The sequence below is a fragment of the Alexandromys fortis genome, unplaced genomic scaffold, assembly GCF_014885135.2.
Source record: "Alexandromys fortis isolate MF-2015 unplaced genomic scaffold, M_Fortis_MF-2015_v1.1 scaffold_51, whole genome shotgun sequence".
Classification (NCBI taxonomy): Eukaryota; Metazoa; Chordata; class Mammalia; order Rodentia; family Cricetidae; genus Alexandromys; species Alexandromys fortis.
In genome coordinates, this window is record NW_026067925.1 from 1,473,676 (window position 1) to 1,486,747 (window position 13,072).

At 46.5% G+C, this 13,072-nt stretch overlaps 1 protein-coding gene across 3 annotated transcripts in view; it reads left to right on the top strand.

Moving 5' to 3' along the window:
* The first annotated feature begins 2,016 nt into the window (after positions 1-2,016).
* The window catches only part of Cfap45 (cilia and flagella associated protein 45), a 32,302-nt gene continuing 21,246 nt past the window's right edge, over positions 2,017-13,072 (top strand). For 2 of the 3 annotated variants that reach the window (XM_050143119.1, XM_050143121.1), the window contains exon 1: positions 2,017-2,263. In XM_050143119.1, coding sequence (XP_049999076.1) covers positions 2,178-2,263 — 86 coding nt within the window. In that variant the 5' untranslated portion in view covers positions 2,017-2,177. Of the gene's footprint in view, positions 2,264-10,510; positions 10,541-13,072 lie in introns of those variants that run through there. The other variant, XM_050143120.1, reaches the window with a different exon arrangement.

Sequence of the window (13,072 nt, forward strand, 5' to 3'; positions counted from 1 at the left end):
TCTGGAATCTCTCAAGAGTCAGAAGGAATGTCTTCAATAAATAGGACAAATCTCATTTCCTAATGGAGGAAAATGGGCAGTTCTGCCTGGGAATGCTCAGATACACTCCCCCTGCCTTTTTATGTGTGTGTTTTTCAACACTTACTGCCTTACTGAGGTTCTATTGCAGGCCATACAGGGTAAATTATTGATACATGTGGCCCTGAAGGGAAATAACACATGGATGTGAGCCATGCTGATTCTTGAAGTCAGTGACACATACCTTTGAGGAAAGCATGCCGGACTCCATGGGAGGACTCTCTTGTCAACTCAATACCCTGGAGAACTCCTGAATGCCATGGGAACCAGAGGTCACCTATATCAGGAATTATCTGCCCCCCTCCCATCTACCCAAGGAAACCTGGGAGCCCATTAGGGAGACTTTTGTAATAATGAGCAGTCACTGGCTTTGTGGTCAGAGGTCCAGTGTGGGTGGGTGGAAGGGCTTAGTCTTCTTCTTTGGAAAGGGCCGGTCAAAGAGGTGTGAGGATGAGAGCAAGGGATCAGCAGGGGCAGACAGGCCAGCATCACTCGAACCTGAAGTGGGCATGGTGAGGTGATAGAAACATTTCCCGAGACACCGGGGCCGTCATTCTGCTTCACTCCACTTTTCGGTAGATCTGACTTTTTAGTCGTTGGTTTTCTAGTGACGGTAGCGTGATGATGGGGATGCGGATGATAGTCACTATTGGTTTTGCCACACACTATGCAAAGAACTCAGCGGTTTGGATTTATTCCTTCATTGTTTCAAAGAGCAATCCTTGAAACTTCTTTTCAAGGTTGCGGCACCTGTCGCCTTCTGGCAGTGGGAGCCCCGCAATTAACAAGACAAGCAATCTCTGCTCGCCTGAAAGCGGTAAGAAAAGTAAGGAGCCAATTATAAAACATGTCTTGTGGCATTGTAAGAGGGTCTAGGCTAGTTCTTTGAGGGACCTTCAGGATGGGTGCCTTGACCCATCATCACCAGCATTGTCACCATCATTGTCATCGAACCTACCACACCCTATATTTCCCTACTAGAAAACCAGTTAAAAAATTGGATCCCACCGTACACCTGGGTGTACAGAAGATGGTACATCTGGAGATGCATGGGTGGCTGGAAGCATATGGGGAGGCCAGGGGTGGTAAGGCTTCCCAGTCACGGTGTGGTAAGATGCAGAGATGAGGCTGATCCGAACTGGACTATAGATCTTTGAATTTAGAGATGATGCTAAGAAACATGCTTGAGAAGGGAAGTGAGGATCAGATCGTTGGAAGGGCTTAAAGGGAAGTTACAGGATGCTTTTCCGGGAGACAGGGTCTTACATGGTTGGTCTTGAAGTTGTGGCGGTATTCCTGCCTCCGCCTACCACACGCTGGGATCCAGGTGTTTCCCACGGAATGATGCCGAGCTAGACAACGAAGTTGTAAACTGTGCTTTGTTTAGAAAGTTCTAAGAAGCTGCAAGTAAAGAATGGTCTAAACTAGGAAAAGGATTGCTGTGGTGGTTCAGGCTGAAGTGAGGACTGGGTTAAGGGCAGGGCCATGAGGATAGAAGAAGATAATGAAGTTGAAAATTGTGACTCTTATTCACAGTAGAACTTGGAGGGGGAGAGGAAGGGGTTAAGAAAGACAGTGGTTAGCACGAGTAACTCATGTATGTGCTTGCTGAGAAATCCACGAAGAGAGGGCGCCAACATAGAATATGAATCGTTCCCATTTTACAGAGGAGGACACTTAAGCTCACGGAGTAGCAGTAACTACCCAGTGAAACTCATGGACCAACTGAAACCCAAACTCTAGAGAGCAGAAGGCCAAGCTACTGCTCTCTCTATTGTGGGGTTCCCCTGTGAAATGACTGACCCTGAAGAAGGGTTCAGCCCGCAGCTGGCTCGAGCTGTGGTTTTCCTGTGAGTGGAGACCGGGGCCACAGTGGAGGAAGGGAGAGGTCAGGCTTGGCAAGAGGTACAGGAAGTTCAGCTCCGTGGCAGCCACCTCTCTAGTTAAATGGAGAGCTGGCTGCTTTGGAGAGGAACGGACAAGAGCGCCTGAGGCGCAGCCTCTTAATCCTGCCTTCTGCAGGTTCCCTGCTCAAGGCAGCCTGACCTTCTTAGACCTCCCTCAGATAGCCTCATTTTTACCTCCAGCAGACAGAAACCATGGCGACCACTGGGACAATACCCGAGAGGTGTGCTTTCAGGACACTCGGATGTTTATTGATCCCAAAGGGGTTTGTCACCTCCTGGTAAGGCTTTAATATTTTCCTATCCTTTGGAGAGAACAGAGAAAGCAAAGCTTAGGGAGTGTGAGTGATTTGCCTGGGGTCCTCAGGTTCCCGAGAGCAGAGAGCATACATTACACATCTCCCCTCGGCTGCTGGCTCTCAGAAGCAAAAAGTGTTGAAGCCAGAAGGAGCTCAGAGTTCAGGATTTTGAACTGGTGCTGCATGCACTAGAATCCAGGTTTCTAGACTCCTGCCAAACAGCTGATGTTGAAAGCCCAGCACCCCTGGAGCTGGGGCTGGCTATGTACTTCAGGGAACACAGGTTGGTGGATCCTCCTAACCTGACCGACAGAAGCTTCAACTGCTGAACACAGAGCATTCTCTAAGTGACATCCTCATACTCCAGCATGGGACTCAGTGGGACACAATGAGCAATGCATATTCCAGCCTACTTACTAGAGCTGAAAACACAGAACCTGGGTGGAGCTTAATTTGCATCTCGGATTCTTCCTTAACTTTTAGGCAGTATATTCTAGAAGACTGGAAAAAGTTTCTCTAACAAGAAAACTGAGGTCCTGGAAGAGGGCTGGCCTGAGCCAGGAACAGTTGTTGTCCCTACCCCCTCAACCCTAGCTCTGTTTGGTGACTGTGGTGGGGTTGCCAGGGGAACCAGCCGGTGCAACTTCCTGGCTTTGGCGTTTTTCCCCCTCCTTGGCCTTATCTCAGCATCCGCCACCCAGTCCAGGGCTGTGTACTGGTCACGTAGAAGGGGAAGCTGGTGCCAGGCATGTCCAGGACTCCCAGGGAACATTGGCCCAAGTACTGAATGGATTGGAGGGTAGAGGTGTGAAGTTCAAGAAGTCTGGGAGGGTGGGTAGGGGCACCATTTCATTAATGTCTTTCTCTACGGTCTGGGAGTACCTGCCAAATGGTGGTGTGGGGGAGGGTGGTGGTGGTGACTCAAAAGGATCTGTCTCCACCTAACTGATGTCTCAACTCATCTTCATCATCCCCTATGGCGTGTGCTCCTCTCTCTCCTCTCTAGACCCAAAGTCTCCAGCACTTAAGGACCCCATTTCCACCCAAACACTGACATTCCTGTCTCCCCAGTTCTAGGGACTTCTTTCTGTTTGGTTCCAGACTGCTTCCTGTGTTTTATGTCAGCCCTTCTCTCTCCCTGCCTTGGCTGAGTCTCTTGGGCAGTCGTAAAGAACAGGAAAGAGAAGGGGAGTTTTGAAGAGGGATGGGGAGCAGTTAGCAATTTAAGGAAAGTAATTCGCTCATCTAAGCGCTTATTTATGTTTTGAGCCTTACTTTGATTTCAAAGGAATTTAGGGTGGTTTGGAGAATTTAAGTGTTCCAGGAAAGGGGATGGTGACGCAGCTCCCAAGCTTCGTGCAGCTTAGTAGAGGAGGTAAGGTCCATTCCTGAGTCCTGATGTTTGTACTACGTTAAGGACAAGGACTCCCCCCCCCCCCGCCCCCGCACGTGGGGGGCTGGGGAAGAAAAGACTGCAAACTGAGTTTTGAGCACAGTCTTATCTTCATATCCCGCCCCCTGGGGTGGGGGCTGTTATCCTTTCCCCGGAGGAAACCAGGCCCAGACCAGGGTCAAGCCTTGGGAGGCTCTCAAATGACTGTTGTCCTTTTCCATTCTGTTCCCCCAGGGAACACAGCATGGGAGAGCTTCCTCCGGGCTTGCTAAAATGGGATTTTGGCTGGGAACCAGACTTAGAAGAAACAGCTTTACTGAGGACCAAATGGATACCCTTGAATGGGGTGATATGATGGGACAGGTCCAGGGGATGGAGATGACTCCTGGCCTCAGGAATGCCTAGGTCTGAGTATAGGGGTTCAGAAAGACCATGCTCCAGAGCCCTGTGCAGGGAGCACAAACTCCTCTACGGGAAAGTGGAGTCCCCTTGCATTCACTGCGCATGCCCAGCTAACCCCATCCTATCTCCTTTCTTGTCTAGCTTCAGCGTGTGTCACCCTCGTGCTGGAAGGCCAGGTTCCTCCACGCCTTTCAGAGGGGCCAGAGGAAGGGGAGGACAGAGATTAGCACAGCATTGCTCCGAGACAGGAGATGCGCTTCAGTGAGAAGCCAGACTTTATTTTAATAGCTCCCCTAGACCACGTCTTCCAGGCTCCTCCAACTAAATATGCTTACTCATCATAGAGTCAAACTTCCTGTGCCTCCTGCCTCAGGCAGTGTGGGGAGCATCTCAAGGGCCAGCGGGGTGACTGGCTAGGCACCCTTTAAGGCTTGGAGGGATGAGTAGGCTGTTCCAGGTACAAGTCCCAACTGACAGGCTGTGCCCCAGCCCCTTGCCTTGGCTTCTCTCCTGGATCCTGACCCCTGGCTAGTGACCCAGGCCTTAATCTGGGATTTCCCAGGGAGTGGTGGACTTCCCTCTTCTTCTAACTACTTAGCCTCTTACCCCTTCTCTTGCTCTCACCTCTGGGCTTGCTGGACGGTGAGGACATGATGAAAATGGGACAGAGTGGAGGAGGGTGAGAGGTTTGTTTATGGGGGAAGGTAGATGGGAAAAGACTCTGAAGATGGGTGAGTAGAAATAGCTGGAAGAAGAAGAAAAGGATGTGGGGGGATGAGTGGGCAGGGTTGATGGAGGAGGTAACCACTTGAAGCCTCACCAGATAAGGGTAGGGTTCTGCTGTGCTTTGGGCCAAGTTTTGCTGTGAAAAAAAAAGTTCTTGGTTTTGTGAGGCTTATGTAGTTTTGGAAGCTCCAATTGAGATAAGCAACACAAAGTTATTAATCCAAAATTAAATACAGAAACAAACACTTGGGATAATAAACAAAGCTAGAGTAATTTTAAAGTTTTTGAGCATTCTGGAAAATGTCACAAAAAAAATCTCCATCCTAGAGGAGCAATATGCTTTGTGAATGGCTTTTGGCCCCACCTCTTGGTCTCTACATAGGATAATGGTTTCACATCCTGAGTAAAACACAACCTTTCCTGGGATGTGGATTGATCAACACTTTTTATTATTATTGATAGATTAGAATGTTTCACTTCACAGTTTGTTGTAGGCAAAATCATGTTGGTTTTTATTGTTGTTGTCAAATTTGGGGGAAATTTGTATTAAATTTCTTTCTTATAGAAGCTGTAGGATTCCAGAGCATTGTTCAGTAATTAATCTTAAGTGTTCTTTGAATTGATGATGCTCATTAATCAGATTGTCGCTGGTCCTCCTCTTGCTGTGCTAATATGGGTTTCATGCATTCTCTATCAATGTCAACGCTTTGTATTAAATCAACAAGGAATTTAACATTTTCCCAATGTTTGTGTCATTTCCTTTGTCTTGTTAAATGGATTACGACACACCCTAAATTTAGTCTTCTTATTCCTCCAAATGTAATCTGTTCCTCTTTTGGAATTACCCGTTTTTGGGTATAATTTAAAAATTGTTTTAATTTGCTTCTCAATTTCAAAGTAATTCCTACTGATCTCAGGGCTTGTTTTTTCTATTTCTGTTTCATGAGCTGTCCATTTTAAGTTCATTTAAATGTATTTAAATATATACACTCAATGATGTAAGAAAAAAATATATTGTTCATACATATCAAAATCAGAAATCTTTTAAATTTGACTTGCATGATTGAAAAGTAGGCTGCTGGGGAGTTAGGTCAGTGGTAGAACAGTTTCCTGCCTTGCCTGAGGCCCTGAGTTTGAGCCTCAGTTTAAGGAGATTGCATAGTGGGTAAAAGGCAAAAGCTTGACGTCCTGGGCTTGATCCCTGGATGTCGTAGCCAACGTTGATATTCATGGTACTCATATATGGAGATGGAAGGCAGAGACAGGGGAATCATGCCACCCCACCCCTGTCCAAACACTTGTGTGTGTGCCACAAATATATAAATAGATAAAAATATCAGTCCAGATGGAATGTTCTCATCAACCCCTTCCCCTTAGGGCACAGGGGACTATGCAGAAGAGCAGACTGAAAGCTCATAAGAGCCAGAGGTGATAGGTGACACCAGGGAACAATGTCTTCCAGACACAACAGCACTGACGCACGCATGAGCTCACACCAAGGAAAGAGTATCTTCCAGACACAACAGCATTGACGCACACACCAAGGAAAGAGTATCTTCCAGACACAACAGGACTGACGCAGTATGAACCCATGGAGACTGTGGCAGTGAACACAGGGCCTGCACAGGTCCAAGCCAAGTGTGGAAAGAGGACATGAGCTCCCATCCCTAACCAAGAAGCTATCTCCAGTTGACCGCCCGTCATAAAGGAACAATTAGTTTCTCCATTAGAGTCTCACTGGGTATACAGATCACTTGGAAGGCCAGGCCAGCACTACATGGACAACACAAAATGAACTCAATGACATTTTTTGTTTTTTTGTTTTTTTGACCTCATATTGGACATTTTACCTCCTTGCTGGTCTTTTGCTTGTATATTATGGTTTCTGATTTTCGTTTGTTTGTTTGTTTTGTTTTTTTGTTTTGAGATAGGGTTTCTCTGTGTAACAATCCTGGCTGTTCTGGAATTCATGAATTCTGGAATCCAGAATGGTCTCAAACTCATAGAGACCTACCTGCCCTTGCCTCTGCCTCTCAAGTGCTGGGATTAAAGGTGTGTGTCACTATCACCCAGCTGAGTTTTGTTATTTATTTATTTATTTATTTATTTTTATTTAGTGTGTACATGTGTGTTTCTCATGCTTTTTCTTTCTTCCTTTTTATTTTATTTATTACTTATTTATTTATTATATTCACTTGTTTTCTAACGAGAGAGAGAGAAGTAAAGTGTGGAGTTGGAAGGGTGGTGGGGAAGTGGGAAGGATCTGGGAAGAGATGAGAGAGGGGAACCTGTTGTCAGGATATATTTTATTAAAAATTATTTTCAAGAAAAAAGAAGCTCCAAATTAAAACATAAATAAATTACAACGGGGTTTAAAGCAGCCTATTCAATGATTCAGTATTTTCAATTAATTTTATTTTATTTTTCAAATCTTTGGAAGTATATTGCAAGGTATGGAGAGATAGGTCTGTGGTTTGATTCCCAGCACCCACAGGGCAGATGTAACTCTAGTTCCAGGGGATCCAATGCCATCTTCTGGCTCCCAGGGGTACTGCAGGCATGCATTGCACAAACAATTTAATCATATAATACTCTCGCACATGAAAATAAATAAGAAAAGTCTTCAAAAAAATTTAAGAAGAAAATATGTCAGAGAGTCCTTAAAATATCCTTGCTATATTTCATGGTGTGGTAGGCAGAATGAAACACACCCTTCTGACACACTGCCCAAGCTGTTCAACTCTTTATCCCCAGAACTTGTGAATACTAACCTTCATGGCAAAAGAGGTTTTGCAGAAATGATGAAGTTAGGGAGCCTGAGATGGGGGTGATCTTCACTGGTTCTGGGTGGACAGCGTCCTGAAAACCTTTCCCCAGCAGAGGGAGGTGTGACTTGCAGAATTGCTGGAAACAGTCAACAATGTTGCCTTTGTGGAGAGTGGAAGCCGTCACGGGCCAAGGGAAAGGGGCGGCCTGGGGAACACCAGAACCTTTAAGAGGAGGGCATCCCTACTGATACTTTGATTTTAGCCCAGTGAGACCCACATCAAACTAAGACTGTAATAAATTCGTGGTTATTTAAACTACTAAAGTCATGGTGATTTGTTACAGCAGCTGTGGAACACTAATACGCAGGACTTGGGTAGTTTTAAAATGAGAACACTGCCTGCCTCATTATGTGTAGGAAAATCTGGGTGACAGGTGTATTTCAGGAACTGTAATAAGGAAACGCAAAGAGAAAACGTCAGCGAAGGAGAAACGCAAGTAGCCAACTGGTTTGGGTGCCCTGAGGGCAGCTTTTCTCTAATGAACCATACGATGTACATATAACTATATATGTTATATTGTTGTGTCTCTTTTTAGACACAAAGAACTTTGGTTTTTACTAGAAATTAATATAAAAGTGGAATCCCCACTTAACATTTTGTCCTATTTTTACTTGTGTGTGTGTGGTGTGTATGCGTGTATGTATGCTTGCATGTGTGTTCAGTTCCATTGTATAAGTGTGCATGCATGTGTGTATATGTGCTTGCATATGTGTTCAGATACACTGCGTAAGTGTGCATGTATGTGTGTATGTGTGCTTACATATGTGTTCAGATACACTGCATGAGTGTGCATGCGTGCAGAGACTAGAGGTTAGTGTTGGTTATCCTCCTCAGTCTCTCCTCCTTATATAGTGAAGCAAGGTCTCTCACTTAAACCCAGAATTTGCTGATTCTGTTGATCAAGGAAGCCATCTTGCTCTGAGAGCCCATCTCTGCCTCCTGAGATTAGGGACTGTCATACCTGCCCTGCCCATCAGGAATTTATGTGGATTTTCAGGAACTTAACTCTGCCCTTCAGGCTTGTGTGGCACAGTTTTATCCAATGATCCAGCTTCCCATGTCCATGTTTACGGCTTTACAGCACTGATGGTTTAGAGGAATAGTTTTCACAGACTGGCTTCTGGCTTTGTTCATTCCCAACCTTGTTCCCCCCCACCCCTAACCCAAACCCAATTTTGGATTGTTGCATCAGGCCTCACAACACAGCCATATGGAGACTATGGCTGATAACTTGAGGCCTGGATGTCCAATAGGTTGACTTAGTAGCCTGGTGGGAGGAGCGCTCTAGGAAGCTTTCCTATTAAAGGAGAGTCTTAACTGTACATGCAAGTGATGGAAACCACACCATCATGTGTCATGGAATCCAGAATAAATGTTTCTTTAAATCAACTGACGTTGCACAAAGACATGAATAAGCAGACGTATTGCTCAGGGCTTTGCTATGAGCCTTAAGCGCCTGGAGTAAAGGCACTGTTCACTGTGAGGCACATTCAGACGCAACACTGGGGCGTGATTTCCTTAGGGCGCACTCTGTCACCACCCCTCCCTGCCTTTACACCTTCCCTTTAGCTGGCAGTCTGAGTCGTGAAAGGAACACATGCCTTGTTTTGCAGTTGCCTCTCTCGGCCTGACTTTCATCTTTGGTGGTGGTGGGGGCTAATAGCTACCTCAGGGAGGTGTGGTTACTAATTGGATTCCAAGGAGATAAGAGTGGAAGAATCCAGGGAATGAACTCTGCAGCTTTCTGGATTAAAACAGCAGCAGAGGCAGCAGCAGCAGTGGGTGGAATTGGTGGTGGTGGAAGAGGAGGAGGAGGAGGTGGTGGAAGTGGTCCGGGTGAAAGTGGTGTAGGTGGGGGTGGGGGGGTGGGTAGTTGGCCCTGTCTTCCTTCCTCTACTCCCCAGGGCTTGTCAACCATTTTCCGATGCTTAGGTTGGATTAAGGGTCAGAGTTTGGAGGGAGATTTGGAGGCTTGGAGAGACCCAGAGCTCAGAAAATAAAACTCTGAGAAACAAACAAACAAAAAGCAAACCAAAACAAAAAAGCCCTCACCTGGTTGGTGGGCGATTTTGTGAGGTGTGGGGCATGCAGGATCCCAGGTCAACTCAGTTCCGTCCTGCAGATGGGGAGGCATGGGGGAACAAGACCAAACTGGGTGAATCTTAAGCTCCTGAAAACATTCACAGTAGGTGAAAGGCAGCCCCCCTAAGATGGAGCTATGGATTTTGATGCGGTTTAGGTAGGATTTACGTATTTATTGGATGGAGCGTGCTATAATGTTGCCGAGGCAGGTTTTGAACTTCCTGTCTCTGACTCCTGTGGTTTCAATAAATTCTCCATGGATCTCAGAGCTCGTGAGACTACATACACGTCTTCAGGGCTAGGTCGTTCCTTGGTCTAGTCAGAGTCCCTCCTACTGTGAAATTTGTTTGGTTTAATGCTGCTGGCTTCTCAGCAGCCTGAACTCTCATCAGGTTTGGTTTGGCTCCTCCTGGAAACCCGTAGCAGTAACCATGGTAACCTAGGGTGGGTGGAAGGGTCTGTGAGGGAAAAACCACTATCCGCCTGGCTGTTGGGCTCCGTTATAGTTGAGCCCTCCTGGGCCCATGGAAAGTAGGTCCTTTAAAGTTTGAGCCTGACTTAAACTGAAGGAAAGCCAAAGTGGACGTTAGGGGCGTATCCGAGGGTCTCAACGTTCAAGAGCCTCATTCCTGATCCTCTGTAGGGCTGGAAAAACTTGAGGGAAAGGGTTCCTGCTTTTAAACTACCTTGTGACTGTCCCAGGAATTGGAAGGGGCGGGACAGGGGGCAGGGCTAAACCGCGAACTGCGGGTTCTTGGTTGCTAAGGTAACGCGTCAGCTCCCGCGGAGCTGGTGAAAGCGCCTGCAGCTGAAGCGGCTGCAGAGATGGTGAGGCTCTGACGCTATAGTTCCTGAGTCCTGTAGTGGATTGGGAAAGCTGGGGTTTTCTCTGAGAGGCTGGGGAGGACAGGAAGTTCTGGGAGGGAGGACAGGACCACAGTGGAAACCGAGTAAAGGAAGTCCAGAGGCGGATTCAAGAGACTTATTACTTACTGGCTGGCAACCTCGGGTGGGGTTGAATGGGGGCGTGCTGCACCTTTCCCCATCTATTGGGCTGGGTCCTTTGGGTTGTGGGATGTGATGTGGAGAAAAGCTCCGATAAGGCCAGACGATGGGCTCGGCGACTATGCGGCTCACCAGTGATCACAGGAAAGGCACCCAATGTTCCAGAAGAGCCGCGGCTCTCACTTGTGTGAGAATGGTTTAGGATCATTCGGTGGGCACGCCGTAAGCATTTGTGAATGAATGAATAGATTGCTGAATAAATGAACGAACAGATGAATGAATGTGGAGGTTTACAAAGTCCTGGGGAATGATGGGGATAAGCCGGACAGTCCTGAGACTCCTTGAGCTGCCATGGCCGTAGATTGAGAAGACCAGCGAGATCTGGTAGGAGCCATGAAAGCCTGGGCCTGAGCGTCTTGGTTCTGAGGGGCTAAGGGGAGGCTGCGGACAGGTGTTGGAGCATACAGTTACTGGAACTTACTTAGAATGTCTGGCAACCTGAGTGGCTAAGTGGGGCAATTGGGTTGTATTTGTGGACACACTTTAGACTCAGAGGCTGACTTGCTTTCGTGGATTTCAGAAGAAGCTGGTTTATTATGAAGGAAGTAAGTCTTCAAGTTGCCAACTTTTGGGGACGCTCCAAAATGGAGCGATGGGGATCCCTTTCAGCCTTTCAGTTGTACATTTTATTCGATGTCTCCTCTCAGCTCAACAGTGTGTGTGTGTGTGTGTGTGTGTGTGATGACCTGACACCGTGCCTGATATCTAAGGACAAGTGCTAGATGTTAACTCGTGGCTCCTGTTTTAAAAGTATCCTTTCCTCAAGTATTCATGAGTCAGTAAGTTCCAACTGGACTAGTTAGACACATGGGCTGCATAGCTCCCAAAGCCCAGAGATTCCCACACAAAGACCATTCGGGACAAGGCTCTGGCTGAGTTACTTGACCCTTATAAAATCCTTTGGATAGGAATGGGTATAGAGATATGTTGGGAAGATAGTGGGTTTGAATAATCCCCAGCAGGTCAAGTGTGCGCATGAGTGAGTGTGTGTGTCTATAGTGCTACTCAGAAAAGATTTTTTTTTTGTTGGTGTTGTTTTGTGGGTTTTTTTTTTTTTGAGAGGATGGAGGAATGAGAAGAGGTGGTGGCAGGGAGAATCGTAGACAGGCTATTAATCACTTCAAAAGATAATAATTGATATCATCCTCTAGAGGGAGGGGCAGGAGCCTCAGAGCCAACTCTGCTGTAATGTTTAGGCGATCCTCCGCAGATGGGCAATCTTGTCCACTTAAAAATAGAGGACAATCGGCTGGATCACTCAGTGTGGAAGGCAAGGGGCCTGATGTGTGTGGGAGTTCTTCCTTCCTTAGTAGCCAAGTCTATGGAAAAGGATCTGAAGTCTAACTTTGCCAGCCCCTGTTGTCTGTCTGTAAGAGGAACTAGCTCTCAGAGTAGAAAGGACATCTAAGAATGAGCCTGTCTTTGTTCAGTTGACAGGTGTTGGACTTACGTCAGGGAAACTCCACACCAACCCATTCCAGTCCCTGCTAGCACCGGCTTGCTGAGTTTAAGCCGGACACCCCAGATCCCACCATCTATATAAACAAAACCGAGTTCATGTTTTAAGGGCTGCACGATCTCGCCTTCAGAATCAGGTGCCTGCCCCCCGGTTATACTTGGTTTTCACCTAGGAAGATTATTTTGCTATTGCTTTTATTTTATTGTTAGGTTTCTTGATCATTAAATAGTTACCTACTCGTTGCAGAAAATTGCTCAATAAGAGAAACAGCTTCAGATGGTAATATCCACCTGAAGTGCAGGCGGAGGGGGGCATAATCACAGATGTGTGATGCTATGCTCGGCTTTTCCCTGAGCATCCGAGAGCCAAACTCAGGCCCTCACGCCTTTGTGCAACAAGCATTTTGCAACTAAGCCAGCCCTCTCTACCAATATTTCCACAGGAATACTTACATATTTCTTAGAATGTATTTTTCGTCAATAAAATTTTGACAGTTTTATAGTTATATAATGAGGTTTAGTCATTTCAGGCCCCTCCCCCATTCCTCTCACATCTTCCTCCCTATCTTATCGAAAAAGACATGTTTCTTAAAGACTTCATATGATGTGGGAGTCCCCTCTGTGTGCTGTGATTACTATTAATGAATAAAGAAACTGCCTTGGCCTGTTGATAGGGAGAACTTAGGTAGATGGTGGTGGGGACTAAATGGCATGCTGGGAGAAAGGAAGGCAGAGTCAGGGGGACGCCATGGATCCTTCGCCGGAGATAGACATGCTGGAATTTTGCTAGTGGGCCACGACCTTGTGGTAATATACAGATTAATAGAAATGGGTTAA